The sequence below is a fragment of the Ursus arctos genome, unplaced genomic scaffold (assembly GCF_023065955.2).
Source record: "Ursus arctos isolate Adak ecotype North America unplaced genomic scaffold, UrsArc2.0 scaffold_18, whole genome shotgun sequence".
Lineage (NCBI taxonomy): Eukaryota > Metazoa > Chordata > Mammalia > Carnivora > Ursidae > Ursus > Ursus arctos.
Window position 1 is genome coordinate 14,550,454 of NW_026622852.1, and position 18,911 is coordinate 14,569,364.

At 37.6% G+C, this 18,911-nt stretch overlaps 1 protein-coding gene across 5 annotated transcripts in view; it reads left to right on the forward strand.

The window, feature by feature from the left end:
* FOCAD (focadhesin) overlaps positions 1–18,911 on the forward strand; it is a 297,831-nt gene that overhangs the window by 132,869 nt on the left and 146,051 nt on the right. For all 5 annotated transcript variants that reach the window (XM_026506454.4, XM_048223032.2, XM_044386894.3 and 2 more), the window contains 4 exons: positions 8,674–8,778; positions 9,187–9,288; positions 9,808–9,938; positions 11,808–11,934. In XM_026506454.4, the coding sequence (XP_026362239.2) occupies positions 8,674–8,778; positions 9,187–9,288; positions 9,808–9,938; positions 11,808–11,934 (465 nt within the window). The remainder of the gene's footprint in view (positions 1–8,673; positions 8,779–9,186; positions 9,289–9,807; positions 9,939–11,807; positions 11,935–18,911) is intronic.

Here is an 18,911-nt window from a genome sequence, read left to right on the forward strand (position 1 = left end):
TAGTACTTGTTCTGAAATTCCTGGAAGTAGCATTGCTGGATCATATGTTGGTTTTATTTTTAATTTTGGGGGGAACCTCCGTACTATTTTTCACAGTGGCTGCACCATTTTACCTTCCACGAACAGAGCACAAGGGCTCCAGTTTACTCACATCCTCACCAGCACATGTGAATTTCTATTTTTATTGATCATGCCCATCCTAACAGGTGTGACATGGTAGCTCCTTGTGGCTTTGATTTGCATTTCCCTGCTGATGAGCGGGGCTGAGCATCTTTTTATGTGCCTGTGGCCGTGGGTACATCTGCTTTGGAAAATGTTTAACTCCTTTGCTCACTTTTTAATCGGGTTATTTGTTTATTTGTTGTTGTTGAGTTATAAGAGTTCCTGACATACTTTGGATTTTAACCCCTGATCAGATACGTGGTTTATAAGTATTTCCTGTGTTCTGTAGGCTGCTTTTTTTTTTTTTTTAATTCTGTTGATTGCTGCATCAGGTTGATGTGGGCCCACGTGTCTGTTGTTGCCTTTGTCACCTGTACTTTTGGTGACATATCCAAGAAATCATTGCCAAGACCAATGTTATAAAGTTTCCCCCCTCTGTTTTCTTCTAGGTGTTTTATAGTTTTAGGTCCTTTATGTCTTTTATTCATTTTGAGTTGATTTTTGTGTATGGTGTTAAGACAAGGGTCCAATGTCCCTTTTTCATGCAGATATCTGGTTATCCCAACATCATTTGTTCTAGAGCCTGTCCTCTCTCCATTGTATTTTCTTGTATCCTTTGTAATAAATTAATTGACCATATATACCTGGATTTATTTCTGGGCTCTCTGTTCTGTTCTATTGGTCTATTTGTCCCTGTGCTAAGGTCACACCGTTTTGATTACTGTAGCTTTGTCTTATGTTTTGAGGTCAGGAAATGTGAGGTACCCAGTTTTGTTTCTTTCTTAAGATTGTCTCGGCTTTGTGGTTGGTTTCATGTGATTTTCATGATTATTTTTTCTGTTGTGCAAAAAATGTCATCAGGATTTTGGTAGGGATCACACTGAATCTGTAGATTGCTTTGGGTGTTATGTACATTTTAACAATAATAATTTTTTCAATCTATAAATATAAAATGTTTTTCTGTTTATTGGTGTCTTCAACTTAAGCAGTCCTTTGTAGTTTTCAGTAGACAAGTCTTTCACTTCACTAGTTTATTCCCAAGTATTTTATTGTTTTTGATGCTATTGCAAATGGGGTTGTTTTTTAAATTTCCTTCTTGGACTGTTTGTTATTAGTTTATGAGAACACAGCTGATTTTTTTTTTTTAATGTTCATTTTGTATCCTGCAACTTTTCTAAATTCACTTGTTAGGTTTTTTCCCCCTCATTAGTTAGTTTTAACTATTTTTGGTGGAATCCTCAGGGTTTTCTGCATGTAATATCATGTCTGTGAACAAAGATAATTTTACTTCTTACTTGCTGATTTGAATGATCTGTCTTTTCTTTCTTTTTCTTTCTCTTTCTTTCTTTTTTCTTCTTTCCTTTTTTCCTCCCTCCCTTTCTCCCTCCCTCCCTCCTTTCCTCCCTTCCTCCCTCTTTTCCTTTCTCTCCCTAATTGCTCTGGCCAGTACTTCCAGTGCTACGATAAATAGCTTTGCTCCTGATCTTAGAGGAAAAGTTTTCGGGTTTTTACCATTCAGCATGGTGTTAGCCGTGGGCTTTTCATATAGAGCCTTTATTATGTTGAGGTAAATTATCTTCCATCCTTAGTTTAGTAAATGGTTTTATCATGAAAGTGTGCTGAGTTTTGTCAAATGCTTTTTCTATGTCTATTGAGATGATCATGATTTTTATCCTTCATCCTGTTAATGTAGTTTGTCACATGATTGATTTTTGTATGTTGAACCATTCCTGCATCTCAGGGATAAATCCCACTTGGTCATAGTATGTGATCCTTTATAAAGGAATTCTGTTTGCTAGTAGTTTGAGGATTTTTGTGTCCATGTTCATGAGGATGGGGAGTCCCACATCAGGCTCTTTGCTCAGCAGGGAGCCTGCTTCTCCCTCTCCCTCTGCCACTACCCCCTGTAGTGCCTATACAGGCCTATAATTTTCTTTTCTTGCAGTGTCTTTGGTTTTGGTATGAGAGTAATGATATGGTCTTATAAAATGAGTTTGGAAGTATTCCCACCTCTTCGACTTTTTGGCAAGAGTTTAAGAAAGATTGGTGTTTATTCATCTTTAAATGTTTGGTAGAAATCACCTGTGAAGCCATCTGTTCGTGAGCTTTCTACATTGGGAGGTTTTTGGTTACTGATTGAATCTCCTTCTTTGTTACCAGTCTGTTCAGATTTTCAGTTCATGATTCAGTCTTGGTAAGTTGTATGTCTCTAGGAATTTATCCATTTCTTCTATGCTATTCATTTAGTTGTAGAATAATTGTATATAGTTGTCTCTTCCATCATTTTTGTTTCTGTGGCTCTGGTTGTAATGTCTCGTCTTTCATTTCTGATTTTATTTTAATCTTCTCTCTTTCTTATTCTAGATAAAGGATTGTCCATTTCACTGATCTTTTAAAATACCAACTCTTAATTTGTTTTTTCCCTGTTTTTTATTTCATTTATTTTAGCTTTTATCTTTATTATTTCCTTCCTTATGCTACCTTTGGTTTGGTTTATTCTTTTTCTACTTCCTGGAGGTACAAAGTTAGTTTATTTGAGATCTCCTTTCTTTTTTGATGTCGATGTTTGCCTCCACACATTTCCCTCCTAGTGCTGCTTTTGCTGCTTCCCATAAGTTTTGGTATCTTGTGTTTTCATTGTTATTTGTCTCAAAATATTTTCCAATTTCCTCTTAGATTTCTTCTTTCCCTCATTGGTTATTCAAGAGTGTGTTGTTTAATTTCCATGTGTTTGTGAATTTTTCTGTTTTCTTACTTTATTGACTCCTTGTTTCATTTCGTTTTGGTAAGAAAAGATACTTGGTATTATTTCAATCTTCATAATTTTTTTAAAAGATTTTATTTATTTGACACACAGAGAAAGAGCCCAAGCAGGGGGTAGTGGCAGAGGGAGAAGCAGGCTTCCCGCTGAGCAGGGAGCCCAATGTGGGACTCCATCCCAGGACTCCAGGATCATGACCTGAGCTGAAGGCAGACACTTAACTGACTGAGCCACCCAGGTGCCCCGCAGTCTTCTTAAATTTGTTAAGGGTTATTTTGTGACCTAACATGTGATCTATTCTGGGGAATATTCCATGTGTGCTTGAAAATAATTTGTGTTTTGCTGCTATCGGATGGAATGTTTTGTACCTGTCTGTTAGGCACGTTTGGTGTATGGTATACGTGTCCTCTGTTCCCTTACTGATCTTCGCCTGGATGTCCCATCCATTATTGAAGTGGAGCGATGAGATCTCTTATTTGTGTTATCTTCCCCCCCTTCAGTTCTGTAAATGTTTGCTTCGTAGTTTTGGGCTTACATATATCACTCTGACGTTGGATGCTTATATATTTATAATTGTGTATCTTCCCGGTGAATTGACCCTTTTTATCATAATGTCTTTGTTTCTCATGACAGTTGTTGACTTAAAGTCTGGTTGTATGATATAAGTATATAGCTGTCCTTGCTCTCTTTTGGTTACCATTTGCTTGGAATATCTTCTTTCATCCTTTCATTTTTTTTAGCCAATGTGTATCCTTAAACGTGAAGTAAGTCTTTTGTAGTCAGCATATATTTGTATCTTGGTTTTTATCCTGTCAGCTACTCTATATTTTAATGTGGGAGTTTAATCCATTTACATTTAAAGTAATCACAAATAAAGTTTTAATTTTGCCATTTTGTCCATTATTTCCCATCAGTCTTACAGCCTTTTTTTTTTTTAAGATGTATTTATTTATTCGAGAGAGAGAGACAGAGAGAGAGAGTGCAAGTGGGGGGAGGCGTAGGGAGAGAGAGAGAAAATCTTCAAGCCGACTTCCCACAGAGCAGGGAGTCCAGTACTCAGCTTGATCTCAGGACCCTGAGATCATGTCCTGAGCTGAAACAAAGAGTTGGATGCTTAACTGACAGCCACGCAGGCACCCTGGTCTTAAAGCTTTTTGTCCCTCATTTCCTCTGTTGCTATCTTACTTTGTGTTTCATTTATTATTATTAGTAGTAGTAGTAGTAGTAGTAGCAGCAGCAGCATGTAGACATGCTTTGATCCCTTACACATTATCTTTAGTGTACCTTCTATAGGTGTTTTGTTTGTGGTTACCTGGGGCTTCTAGAAACCATCTTATAGATATAACAGTGTATTATAAGCTGAGAAACAACTTCTGCTGCACACAGAAGCACTTTTTTATTCTCCCCACACTTTGTTATTGTCGCAAATTACATCTTTTTATATGTGTATCCATTAACATATGTTTATAATCGTAGTCATTGATACATTTGTCCTTTAACTCCCATACCAGAATTTCAAGTGATTTATGCGCTATCGTTACAGTATTATAGTATTCTGTGTTCTTCTCTTTACCTTTATCACTGAGAGTTATACTTAGATATGCTTTTGTGTTGCTGTCTAATATCCTTTAATTTCGACTTGAAGGATTTCCTTTCACATTTCTTGAAAGGCAGGTCTGATGGGTGAACTCCCTCAGCTTTTGTTTATTTGAAAAACTATTTCTCTTTCATTTTTGAGGGAGAGTTTTGCTGGCTATAGTATTCCTGGTTGTCTTTTTTTTTTCCCCCCAGCGTTTTGAATATGTTATCCCGCATCCCCTTCTGACTTATAGAATTTCTGCTGAGGAATCTGGTAATAGTCTTGTGGGGGCTCTTTAATAATCCCATCATTATAAACTAAACTTTTTTTTTTTTTTTTTTTTTTTTTTTTTTTTTTTTTTTAAGAAGGAGAGAGGGAATTTTAACTGGGCTGCATGCTCAGCGGGGAGCTGAACAGGGGGCTTGATTTCACAGCCCTGAGATCATGACCGGAGCCAAAATGAGGATTTGGTTGGTTAACCGACTGAGCTGTCCCCCCCATCATTCTAAATCAATTTTTTGTCATTGACTTGAATTCTGAAGGAGGGAAGCAAAAGCATAGAATTTTCTGAAACCAGGAGATTATGAGACTGAATTATAGGGCACTTTCCAGGTGATTTTAAAAGAGAATTCATTCTTTTTTCTGCCTCCATAGTTGAATGCTCAAGAGCAGAGGAATCAGACGCCTGGGTGACTTGGTTGGTTAAGTGTCTGCCTTCGGCTCAGGTCATGATCATAGGGCTCTGGGATCGAGTCCTGCAGCGGGCTCCCTGCTCAGTGGGGAGTCTGTTTCTGCCTCTACCCCTTCCCCCTACTCGTGATCTCTCTCTTTCACATTCTCTCTTTCAAATAAATAAATAAAATCTTAGAAAAAAAACAGAGGAATCAAGAGCTCATAATTGCACCTTACGTAAATCAATCAATGCATATATGTTATTTCATTAGGAAAACAACAGTCCATACTTTATGCAAAAAAATGTTTTCCACATGTATATATTTGTATCTGTGTTTTCCTAATGAAATAACATCTATTTTGTTTCCCCCATTGACTTTTTTTTAAAAAAGATTATTTATTTATTTAGTTGACAGAGAGAGACAGCCAATGAGAGAGGGAACACAAGCAGGGGGAGTAGGAGAGGAAGAAGCAGGCTCCCAGCGGAGGAGCTTGATGTGGGGCTCGATCCCATAACCCTGGGATCATGCCCTGAGCCGAAGGCAGACGCTTAAGGACTGAGCCACTCAGGCGCCCCTCCCCCATTGACTTTTGACGATTTAATTTGGGGTATAATAGCCTTTGAACTGTATTAAGTTTAAGATTATTTACAGTAAAATGTTCCCACTTAGGTTTTTTCATTTCTGATCTCGCCAGGAAAAAAATAAACATCCATACATTCTTCTTTAAGTCTGAGGCTCGTAGAAAGAAACTGTACTCCTCACCATAAATAGAGTACTTTATTTCTTTTCTGACAGTATAATTAAAGCAGTTGTTTAAAAGCCATACAGCTAAATACACTATTTTATAAAATGTCAGTGAATGTACTGATTGCCTTCCCAGAACTAAGAATCTGTCAAAGTGTCTTAGTAGAAATCTTACCAGAAGGGGTAATTGAGACTTGGGCAATGCAATCTAAGATAACCTTTTGTTTTTAATTAAAATGGGGAATAAGAAGCCAATTCAAAAATTCGTCTCCCTTCATTTGCTCAAGGTAGGGTGATGGAACTTCTGTTCTAGTAGAGTCCCAGCCCTTGTTAACAACATCAATTCTGGCCGTGTGTGGTGAGTCTAGCCATTACCTGCCTAGCTCCAAACGCTGCCATGCCATGGTCTATCACGGGCAGGCTCCTATATGAATTAACGTTTAACTGTTACTTTTTTAGTAGAGGATTTTTCTTCCTTCTTGAAAGTGAATTAAAGTAGATGTCTTCCTAAGCTTAGAAGAAACAGGGCTTCTAAGATTATCGCCGACAGAGGAAATTTAACATTTCTGGACAACAAAAGTGTGAAACACACTGGATGGAAAATAAAATTTCTTTGGTGCTACATTGTGCCATCAATAGGCCCATAGTATTCACTTACTGATTTTGAATTGAATTTTTAAAAATAGCTTTATTAAGGTATAATTCATATGCTGTATGTCTATATATGGTATATAATTCATCCATTCAAAGTGTACAGTTCAGTGACTTGTAGTGTATTCACAGAGCTGTGCAAATGTAATTACAAATAATTTGAGAACATTCTATCATCCCCCCAGGAAACCTTGTACCCATTAGCAGTTGCTCCCCATTTCCCTCTACACCTTTCCAATCTGAAGCAATTACGTTCTGTCTCTTTAGATTTACCTGTTCTGGACATTTCATGTAAATGGAATCATATAATACGTGGTCTTTTGTGACTGGCGTCTTTCACTTGACATGATGTTTGCAAGGTTCCTTTCCCTTTTTAAGGCTGAATAATATTTCCATTGTATGGCTATACTACGTTTATTTATCAGTTCATCAGTTGATGGACACTTGGGTTGTTTCTACTATTTGGCTATTGTGAATTATGTTGCTCTGAACATTCATGTAGGAGTTTTTTTGTGTGGATGTGTTTTCATTTTTCCTGCGTAGATACCTAGGAGTAGAATTGCTAGGTCATATGGTAATTTTGTTTAAACATTTGATAAACTGCCCAACTGTTTTCTGAATAGGCTGCACCATTTTATATTCCTACCAGGAGTGTATGAGGGTCCCAAATTCTCCACATCTTTCCAACACTTGCTATTGTCTTTCTTTTTTTATTATAAATCCTATTGGATGTTAAGTGGTATGTCATTCTGGTTTTAATTTGCAATTATTTCGTGGCTGATGATGGTTGAATATCCCGGTCTTTATTAACATTTCTTTATCTTCTTTGGTTCCTTTGCTCTTTTAGAATTGGGTTATTTGTCCTTTCATTATTGAGTTATCAAAATTCTTTATTCTGGATACAAATCTCTTATTAGATTTGTAAAAAATTTTCCCCCATTCTGTGGGTTGTCTTTTCATTTTCTTTCTAGTGTCCTTTGAAGGACAAATGTTTTTAATTTGATGAAATCTATTTCTTTCTTTTGTTGCACTTGCTTTGGTGTCATATCTAAGAAGGCTTTGCCTAATCTAAGGTCACAAAGATTTACTACTATATTTTCTTTAAGAGTTTGATGGGGTTAGCCTGACATTTAGGTCTAAAATTTATGTCGAGTTAATTTTTATGTGTTGTGTGAGAAAAGGTCCCAAATTCATTCTTTTGTATGTGGATATCTAGTTGTTGAAATCCAGCACCGTTTTTCAAAGAAACTCTTCTTTCTCCATGTATTTTCTTGGCGTATTTATCAAAAAATCAATAGAACATGAATGCAAGTATTTATTCCTAGACTCTGAGTTCTGTTTATTGATCTGTACGTTTTGTTGTTGTGCCAGTACCACGCTCTTTTGGTTACCGTAGCTTTGTAGTAAATTTTGAAATTGAGAAGTTTAAGTGTCAGACTTTGTTCTTTTTCAAGACTGTTTTGGCCATTTGGGATCCCTCCCTTTTCCACATGAGTTTTAAAATCAAATTTTCAATTTTGGCAGATAAGCCAGCTAGGATTTTGATGGGATTGTGTTGAATTGGTAGATCTATTTGGAAAATACTGCCGTCTTAACAATATTACATTTTTTGGTCCACAAATGAATTGCTTTTCTCTTTTTATTGTGTTATGCACAGGGATTGAAATGGACACCTGGAGAGAAATTTTTGTCTGTTAACCACTCCTTACAGTACAATTAATTTTACTTATTCCATATTGGAGTAACGCATCTCACTCTACAGCTATTTTGTTGTTATATATCTCTCCTATGATTTAGCTTCTCATTAGAACTGTAAACTTTTTGGGGGCAGGATATATTTTAACTACTTTTGTATTGCTGAGAGTGTTATGCTCGTTTAAGAAAACATTTTTTGTTGGTATTTGGCAAGTCATTATAAAAGAGATAGAATATTAGTGGCACTATGAAATTACCACTAACAACGAATGGCTAGCTAACATTTTTTTGTCTTCAAAGTTATATATATTCCCATTATTCTTTTGAGGAAAAACAAAATAATGATTGCATTAGAGATAGATTTCCTTTAGAAGGCACAATGAATACATTCTTTAAATTCATTTTAGGTACCAAATCTGATTCCAGTTTTGATGTTCAAATTGGGAAGACCACTGGAACCTGTATTATATAATGACATCTTGTATACTTTACCTACACTTGGTGTTCACAAGGTCTGTATATTAACCAATTTACTTGGGGACAAAAAGAGAGTGAGGCATGAATAATACATTGAATTTTGTTTGGTATGATGAAATTTTGAGCCCTTAATTTTGCCATGACCACTACTTCCCGTGTTGGGCCAGAAGTATTTATTATGGTATTTAAAAATTAATTCTTTTGAATCATTTAGTAGCCAAATTTTCACATTGGCTGTTGTCTGAGATTAGGTCTTATGCCCCCAGGATTGCTAGCTAGCCTCTCCCCAAAACTATCCCCCATGTCTGAGAAGATCGGTCATATTGTAGTTAGCTTCTATTTCGGTCTTGATTCTATAATAAGGGATTTTCACATTCTTTTGTTAACCTGGGGATTACCTACCTTTACATTTGTGAAACCAAAATTTCTTCAATATTTTCTAGGTGTGTATAGGACAAATTCTGCGAGTGATCCAACTTCTTGGAATCACTCCACAACTAAGAGCCGTCACTCTGCGCTTGTTGACATCTTTGTGGGAAAAGCAGGTGAGCTCAGAGATACACTTGTGTATTAAACACGTTCCTTTCACCAGAGCAGATTAGTGTTGTCTGTGTGACAGTGCTTTGATACAGTAGTGTTAAGGAGTGGCATCAGTGATTGCATTGAGAAATTTTGGTTCAGCGTGATGCTTTTGAGCTCTATTGCAGTCAGTTGTGATTGACTCTCAAAGAGAAATTGAGAATAGAAAAAAAAAACTTATTTCCTTAATTCTGAAATTTTTTTTTCCATCTGTATGGAAAAAGTAATAGAAATATGATTACACGTGATTAGAACCTTTGTAATTAGGGTGAGATTCAGCCACCTTTTTCTTGCCTTATGAAATGAACAGTACATGGGTCTGTAAGAAAATCCCCAGCAATCACAAAAGCATTCTTCTCTGCTGATTAGAAGAAATGCTTTATAATTAGTGATGCAAATGTGAGATTTGGAGGTAAAAATTTTATGTAAAGTGATTATTCAACTCAAGTTGGGAAATTACCTTTTTTATGAAATTGCCACCTTAGGATCGTGTCTACCCTGAACTGCAGCGTTTCATGGCCATGTCTGATGTGCCTTCTCTGTCTGTGGGCAAGGAAGTCCAGTGGGAAAAACTCATCGCCAAAGCAGCATCGATCCGAGACATATGTAAGCAAAGGTAGGATGTGCTTAATCCTTGGAGGTGGATATCATGATACATTCTTTTGCTCTTAATTTTTTTATTGCAAGCAAGAAACTAGGAATAATAGAGGATATTTGAGTAAGAGTAAATTAATTTTCAGTTCCAGTTTTCTGATTGTAGAACTTAGTAAGATTAAATAATAACTTTGAGAAGCAGGCATGTCCTTTGTATTTCAGGTCTAGCCTTGTATCTATATTTATAGGAAATTTGTATCCTTTTCTGGATAATAATTTAATATTATAATAAAAACTGTGATGCTATGTTTTCTGGTTTTTGGTATACAAATCTCTGAAACCTAACCAGTAGACTATAGTCAACTGTTCTTTTTTTTTTTTTTTAATTTTATTTATTTATTTTTTTGTCAGAGTGTGAGAGAGATCACAGGCAGAGGGAGAAGCAGGCTCCCTGCTGAGCTGGGAGTCTGATGTGGGGATTCGATCCCGGGACCCTGAGATCATGACCTGAGCCAAAGGCAGATGCTTAACTGACTGAGCCATCCAGGAGTCCCTATAGTCAGCTATTCTTTCTTATCTTTTCCCTATGTTATACCTAATTGTTATAAGGAGTTTGAATAGGGAAGATCTCATTTGTGACTCATTGCTTGGAATTAATTACTAGGAATTATTACAAGGAAGGCCTGATCTTGAATCCCTGTATGCTCTACAGTTGAGGAAGACACGAAGGTATTAGGGAAGTGACTCTGCTGTTGGAGTTTAGGGATTAATCCCGAAGCTCATAACATGGATGATTCTTGTTTCAAATCTGGGATCAGGATGTATCTAAACCTCCACAGTTCTCCTCTGTCTAAGCTTCAGCCTTTTGGCAACACCAACATAACCTCATTCTACAGGTCACGCACGTGAAGCCCAAGACCTGGGAGTGTGGATTATTTTGAGCTACTGGCATGGAAGACATTTTAGAGACGAAGGATTATTAGCCGACATTTTGATTTTACGTGCTTAACGCTGAGGTTCAGGAAAGGTTAGATAACAGAGCAGGTCAGAGTCCGTTGATAACTTATTCAGTATTCCATCTCAAGATCTGCCCCTATTTCCAGTTTTGGAAAATGATTACTGTTTGCCAGACAGTGAAACAGTGGAATCCAGCCAGGCAATTTCATCCGTTGGTAGTTTGTTAGAGAAAACTATTTTATCACTCAGTGGTTACATGGAAAGCCAAGGATGGATCTGAGCATTTCTTTGAGAAGTTAATATCTTTCTGGGGATAGCAGATGACATGTGGCATAGAGAGGAGAGGAAGAGGGGGAGGAGGAGGAGTGAGTGAATCCAGTGTAGGGCCTGGCGTGAGATGAGTGTTTAGTTGGTTATAATTCATATCATTACTTTTATCATCATCGCCGTCATCATTGGCGTCATTATGGTGATAGGGGTAACCACCTTAGTATCACTGCTGTGAGAAATTATCTTCTCCTCTCCGGTCCCTGCTTTTGTAGTCCGCAGCTGCTGCCAGAGCACCCGGCAGGCAGGAATAGCTCTCTCTTTACTGATAATCTCAGTGAGGTAAGTCAGTTCTTCTCACCGTCATCATAGACTTGAGTTTTTGTCAATTCAGGCAGTAGGATTTACAGTTTAGGGAGAAGAAAATTCGTTAGCAAGTGTCCTCTTGCTTGGATAATGGTTCTTTATCAAAATTGAGCCTTACGTTACAGCAGGAGCGACGTTGATGCAAATCTTGGCAGAAAACATATGTTAGTATTTGAAGGTCAACATTTCATGTACGTAAGGGTAAAGAAAAGCACTCAAGCTTTTTGTTCAGGCAAAAGACCTGGGAGGGGGCGTGGCCTCGTTGGCTTTCATCTTGTTTCTCAACTATGGTTTCTTGTAGGCCTTACCAGCATGGCGCAGATATGCTGGCTGCCGTTTCCCAGGTGTTGAATGAATGCACCAAACCTGATCAAGCTACTCCGGCAGCCTTGGTGCTCCAGGGTCTTCACGCGCTCTGCCAAGCGGAGGTAGGCTTTTTAACATTGTTTTGGATCCTTTCAAAGACAATATTGTCCGAGCCGTGGTAGTTACAAGGAGGTAAGCTTAGATTCAATTAATTGAGTGTCTGAATATTCATTCCCAGAGATTTTTGTTTGGGAAGTGAAGCAAGACCTTCTACTTTCCAAATTCTTTCTAGAGGGGAGTCTTGAAACAGGTGGTCCTGTGGACGTTCTCTAGAGGCTAAAGACAACTGCTCTGTGTTTTCCCTTGTTCTTATTTATTTTTGGTAACAGAGACAGGAAGGTTATGCTCCTAGGAGAACTCTTGGGTAAAGCTGCTTCTTACGTTTGTGATTAGTGAGCCTTAGAAGCAGAGGAGGCGAAGAGATGGGCGTACGCCTGTGGCAGTTTTATAGTGCACAGAAATTATTATTGGCTTGAAGACTGGCGAAGGATCCTTTCTTCCCAGTGATCAGTTTGGGTAGGATGGATTGATGTTAGACTTGAGCCTCTAAACATTGTCTGAACTTGAGACCACTCCCCAGATGACAGCACAGCAGAGAGAATCGTAACCATTTTGGAGAAAGGGGCTAATTATGTCCAAGATCATTGATCAACCTAACCAAAGTTTTTGACGCAGTGAGACATGCTTACACTATAGTCGTCTTTTAGTGAAAGGAGACGAAGTAGAATTCTCCTGGCTTTGGCAGTTACGGTTGATATGCTGATGAATATAATGATATAATAATACAGGCAGTGACTGTACTAGCGTTTCTGTGCTCATGTTCTTGGGCTAAGTACTTTTCATTTATGTTCCTCATTAATCCTGCAATATGGGGATTATAACACCATTTTATAGATGAGGAAAATAGACCTTCGAGGGAGATCGTTTACTCAGGATCTTGGTATGAGACTAAACTGTTCTTTTGGGCAGACGCTGATTTTAGCAGAGAGAGCATCATCACTGTTGAGGAGCCGATGTGTGCTGAGGGCAGTGTTTTTAGACCGTGGGCCCAGTGGTTGGCAGAGTTGTTAGGGGTTCATAGCAGAGGGCCGTTACGGCTGGGGACAACTGCACAAAACCAAGGACTTTAGCTTTTTATTGCTTCAGTTAGTCATCTGGAATTGGGAAGTGTCGCTTTAATAATGATCACAATGAAGAATTCTAAAACCTCATTTTGAAATGACTTTTTAAGAGAAGCTTTGAGAGAAGAGAGAATTCTATACATTCACCTACAAACGGTGATCAGTGTTACCATTTTGGAGTATTTCCTTTTCATTATTTTTTCCAAACAGGAATCAAGTCGTTTCCAAAATTAACTTTTTCCCTCTAACAAATGGTAATTTTGTCTTACCGTGTCTGTAATTCCATTGTGTTTCCCACCCACCCTCTGCCGTTACTACCCGGCTCTGTTGTCTGTAGAGGCTTATTAACTCATACGAAACGCTCAGTGTGTGGTGCTAATTTTTCTCATTCCATTTTCTCTAAGATATCATTAACCGTAGTTAGTACTGGAGGTATGAAGAATGTGGCCTGATGTGGCAGGAAGCGTCTTTGTCTTGGGGCACTTGTGGGACTCCGCCTGATCTATACCAGTTATTCGCTTCCTGTCCTTTGGTTAGTTTGCTTAACCTCTGAGCCTCTAGTTCTTCAAATGAAGATAAAAGATTACTCAAAAAACTAAAAGAAGCCTTGTATAATGCCGGCCCACATAGGCGCTCTTTAAATGTCGAGCTTACTCCTGAAAAATTGGTACACAGTTGGATAGAGTGAGTGGCATCAAGGAGGTTCTAAGTAGTCTTTTGCTTTTAATCTTTTCCATAAAGCTCACATGATATAGGACAGTGACTTAATTTCTTCCTACAGATGGTATCCTCTCCTTTCAGTGCTGAAGCTCTAGTTACTTCTTTCAGTACTTAAAGGAGACAGTGTAGGATTGTTGAAGTCTACTCCCCCAATCCAAACTCCTACCCAGAGGATTTTACTGAATATGGTCTAAATCCATTCAGGCTGCTATAATATAACATAACGTAAACTGGGTCACTTGTTAGCAAACATTTATTTGTCATGGTCTGGAGGTCGGTAAGTTTGAGCTCAAAGTGTCTGGATCCTAGACGGCCATCTTTATAGATAGCTTTAACCTCGCATAGCTGCAGGGGCAAGCATCTCTCTGGAGACTCTTTATGTGGTCACTAATCCCAGTCATGAAGGCTCTACCCTCATAACCTAGTCATTCCCCAAAGATCCCAGCTCCTAAAGCTATCCCCTTGAGAACTACAATTTCAGTATATGAATTTTGGTGGGGATACAAATGTTCCGCCCACAGCAGCTACTTTGCTTCTCACATTCCATTCTCTTCTAGAAAATTGAGACATCATGTCTAGGTATTTTATTTGATGAAGTCTGTGTCTTATTATGATACTTTAATACTCCTTCCTCTGCTTGGTTAAAGGCATTTCTCTTTTCTGTTGTCTTTCAGTTCTCCCCCTTTTGTTTCTTTTCATGTTATGAAATCCAGATCCCATACGATGTTTTTATCAAAAATTCACTTTTAAGGGGCGCCTGGATGGCTCAGTTGGTTGAGCGTCCGACTCTTGGTTTCGGCTCAGGGTCATGAGATCAAGCCCCGCGTTAGGCTCTGCGCTCAGCGTGGAGTCCGCTTGACCTTCTCCCTCTGCCCCTCACCCACCCAGCTTGTGCACACTCCCTCTCTCTCAAATAAGTAAATAAATTAAACCTTAAAAAATTCACTTTTAAAAAACTTCAGCTGACAGCTTGCAAATGAAATAAATCCACCCTGTCTTTCTAACAAATTGATGTAAGCTTTTCGAATCTTTTTTGTATTAAGATGAGTATTAATAAATCATAAAGCAATACTGGCAATCAGTTAACTTACATTTTTTATTAAGAATGCTTATTTTCTTATCCCTTATTTTTCATCTTTCTTGTCTGAGAGGATAAACTATTTTATTGACCCTTACCAGAGGCACACAGTTATTTACCATCTCTTCCTTATAGATAGTACAAGTGTCCTGAGTTGTGGAATTATGTTTTTTTTTTCCTGAATTGTGGAATTTGTCGAAACTGACTGCATCACAGTTAATTTTGGTAATAGAAATACTCTTTTTTAAAAAATATTTTGTAATAAATAGCTGTATGTTCATTTAAATAAGTAGAAATAATCTATTTCCCCTTGATGAACCTTGACAGTAGTAATTTATCTTTGTGTTTTGTTTAAGCCATTCCATGCTTTTTTTGGTATGTGTTCATTATCTGTGAAGCTGCTGCTGTTATGTCCTGTGATGTGTGTTAAATTTGCAAAATATAGTCAATTTGGTGGCTCTTGCCAGGACACATTTACTAATTTTGGGCTAATTTTTTTTTTCTTTTTTTTTTTTTTTTTTGCCAGCATGCTATCCACAGAAGCCAGCATGCATTCTTTGAGGCCATTTATTCTGTCTTCTAATTGATATCATGTGTGAAACAATTGATGGTTGCCAAGAGTTTCAAGACTGAAAATATTCAGCATAGTTATAAATCTATTTCCCAGTAGCATTTGGTAGTAATTTGTCTATCCACTGCTTTTTAGATCCTTGACTATCAAATATAATTAAGAATAAAGAAAGCTGAAAACAATGATATTTTAAAGATGAATAAGGAAAGGAGTAAAATTGAATAACCCTATCTTTTAGAAAATATCTCATTTCGAAAACCATCCCGAGTTGGATTTCATTGGTCTTTCCCATCCTTGCCTTTTTTATAGCAAGTAGAGCTCTTTTTCTTAAGGTCGACACTGGACTCCTCAATTTTAGAGTCACATTATGAATTTCATTTTCTTGGAGGGACAGATTAAGCCTGTAATTCCTACTCCTTAATCATTTATCATGGTCTCCAGTGAGAGATTGAAAGGATGGCTTCCATCCCAGCGCCAACTCTCTGAAGGTGAAGATTGTGTTTCCAATGTGGGTTTCTTTTACGCTGCTTTACTGAACAAAAAAATGTAAGGGGAAGTTCTAGGAATCTTGGTTAACCGTAAAGACAAGAATGTAGTTTCCATTTTGGAACTGGAAAAGAAACATATTCTTTCCTAACACTATTGGTATATTGATTCAGGACTTCACACATTTTTTTTTTTAATTGGCTGAACTACTTTTTACAAGTTACAGCTAATATTTCTGGGGTACCTAACGTGAATTTGGACATTTGGTGATATGGGGATTCATTTTATACTGAAGAAACAGTGGCTCTAGCAATTTAAGCAACTTTCTAAGGTCCCATGACTCATAAATGAAAGAGAAGGAAAGTAGACCCAAGACACTCCATATCTGACTTTCTTTTGTAATTTTGAGGCTTCCTTCCTTTGAAAAATATGAGCATTGAAAGAAGTACTTTTCTTTATCTTCAAGCAGAGGGTTTGCCATTTTCAAATGAAAATTAATATTCTTGCATTATCTTTTCTATATTTTTTTCCATTCACTTTTCTCATCTCATCACTTTTTGCCCCATTCCATCCCTATTTGCCTCAATTTTCTTCTTTTTTTTTTAAAGATTTATTTATTTATTTGAGAGAGAAAGCTCGCACATGCAAGTGGGGAAGGGGGCAGAGGCAGAGGGAGAGGGAGAGAGAGAATCTTAAGTCAACTCCACGCTGAATCTCAACTCAGAACCCTACTCAGGGTTTGATCTCGCAACCCTGAGATCATGACCTGAACTGAAATCAAGAATGGGTCACTTAACTGACTGTGCCACCTAGGTGCCCCATTTCTTTTTGACTTAATATAAAGTTATGTCTCTGAGAAACTATATTCTCTCTCTTAAAAAAAAAATTATTAAGCTATAATTTACATACTATTCATTTCATCCATTTAAATGTTTACAATTCGATGGATTTAGTATATTTTCAGAGTTCTGCCGTCATCACCACAATCAATTTTAGAACATTCATCACCTCCACAGGAAAAGCTTGTACCCTTTAGCTGTCACCCCCAACCCCTCACATTTGCCCTAGCTCTAGGCTCCGGCAATCATGAATCTACTTTCTCTCTCTATGGATTTGCCTGTTCTGGACAGTATATAAGTGGAATCATACAATATATTGTTTTCTTGTGACTGGCTTCTTTTACCCAACATGTTTTCAAGGTTCATCAATGTTGTATCATGTATCAATACTTCATTTCTTTTTATGGTCAGATAATATTCTATATGGCAATTCTACATTTTATCCATTTATCAGTTAATGAACATTTGGGTTTTTCCCCTTTTTTGTCTATTATGAACAATGCTGCTAAGAACATTTCTGTACAGATTTTGGCATAGACGTATGTTTTCATTTTGGGGAGATATACTCCTAGGAATGGAATTGCTGGGTCACATGCTTTTACTCTGTGTCTAACATTTAAAAAACTGCCAGACTGTTTTCCAAAGTGGCTGCACCATTTTGCATTCCCACCAGCAGTGTACGAAGATTCTAATTTCTCCTCATCCTTAGCAACACTTCCTCTTAGCTGCCCTTTCTTTCTTTCTTTCTTTCTTTCTTTCTTTCTTTCTTTCTTTCTTTTTCTTTTTTTTAAAGATTTTATTTATTTATTTATTTGACAGGGAGAGAGAGAGCCAGCGAGAGAGGGAACACAAGCAGGGGGAGTGGGAGAGGAAGAAGCAGGCTCCCAGTGGAGGAGCCTGATGCGGGGCTCGATCCCAGAACGCCAGGACCATGCCCTGAGCCGAAGGCAGACGCTTAACGACTGAGCCACCCAGGCGCCCCTCCTTCCTTTTTTCTAACTGTAGCCATCCTAGCGAGTGTGAAGTGGTATCTTATAAGGCTTTGATTTGCATTTCCCTGATGACTAATGATATTGAGTGTCTTTTCTTGTGGTTCTTAGCCACTTGTATATCTTTTTGGAGAAATGTCTATTGTGATCCTTTGAATATTTTCTCCATAGCTTTTAACTCGCCTCATCAGCCAAGTTACATTTTGTTCCTATATGAATGATTAGTAAAACAGTTTTGTTCTCATATATCAAAGTAAAGGAGACTGGGAAATCATGAGCTTTTTTATGGGCCTTTTACTACAGAGAGAGCTTATCAAACCATATGAAATATCAGATAAAGACTCGTATGTTCCATTTTACGACTTTGTCTACATATTACATTTTCTTTATTTTTAATGAAATTAGCAGAATGCTTTCATTTCAGTTGATAGAAAACTATTAGAGACGTTTTAATAATAGTATTAGTAAGCATCTGTTGTTTTACTGAGTGTTTTCTGTATAGTAACTATTATAGATTACAGTCATTATATTTATTATCTCATTTAATCTTACTAAAAGAAGCCCTCTACGTGAAAGGTACTATTTTCTTCTGGGAGGCTGACAGTAGTTAAATAATTGCCCAAGATCATATAGCCAACATGTGGTAGAGCTAGGATTCAAATCCAGATCTGGCTCCATTCAAAGTCTATGTCTTAATCACTTTTTTAAAAAACCCTAGCTTTGTTGAGAGAGAATTCACAAACGACCACTATGTGTTTTTGTTAGTCATGTTTGTGTCCAGTTGACCTAGTTTATGGTATGGTGTTATTGGAGAAATCTTCTTGTGAGGGTGACATTTGGACTCATTTCCCACACTTCTCCTCCATTTCCTTTGTGATTGGTTTACTGCAAGAGTTTATATAATTTAGGGTTGGCATAAAGATCCTAATGAGGGGGCGCCTGGGTGGCACAGCGGTTAAGCGTCTGCCTTCGACTCAGGGCGTGATCCCGGCGTTGTGGGATCGAGCCCCACATCAGGCTCTTCCGCTGTGAGCCTGCTTCTTCCTCTCCCATTCCCCCTGCTTGTGTTCCCTCTCTCGCTGGCTGTCTCTATCTCTGTCAAATGCATAAATAAATCTTTAAAAAAAAAAAGATCCTAATGAAAAAGATGTTTTAAACTAAACTAGATTAATTTTTAGTGTTTTTACTGATTAAAAATTAGATTTTATAATTTAAAGGTGTGTTGAATGTTTTTA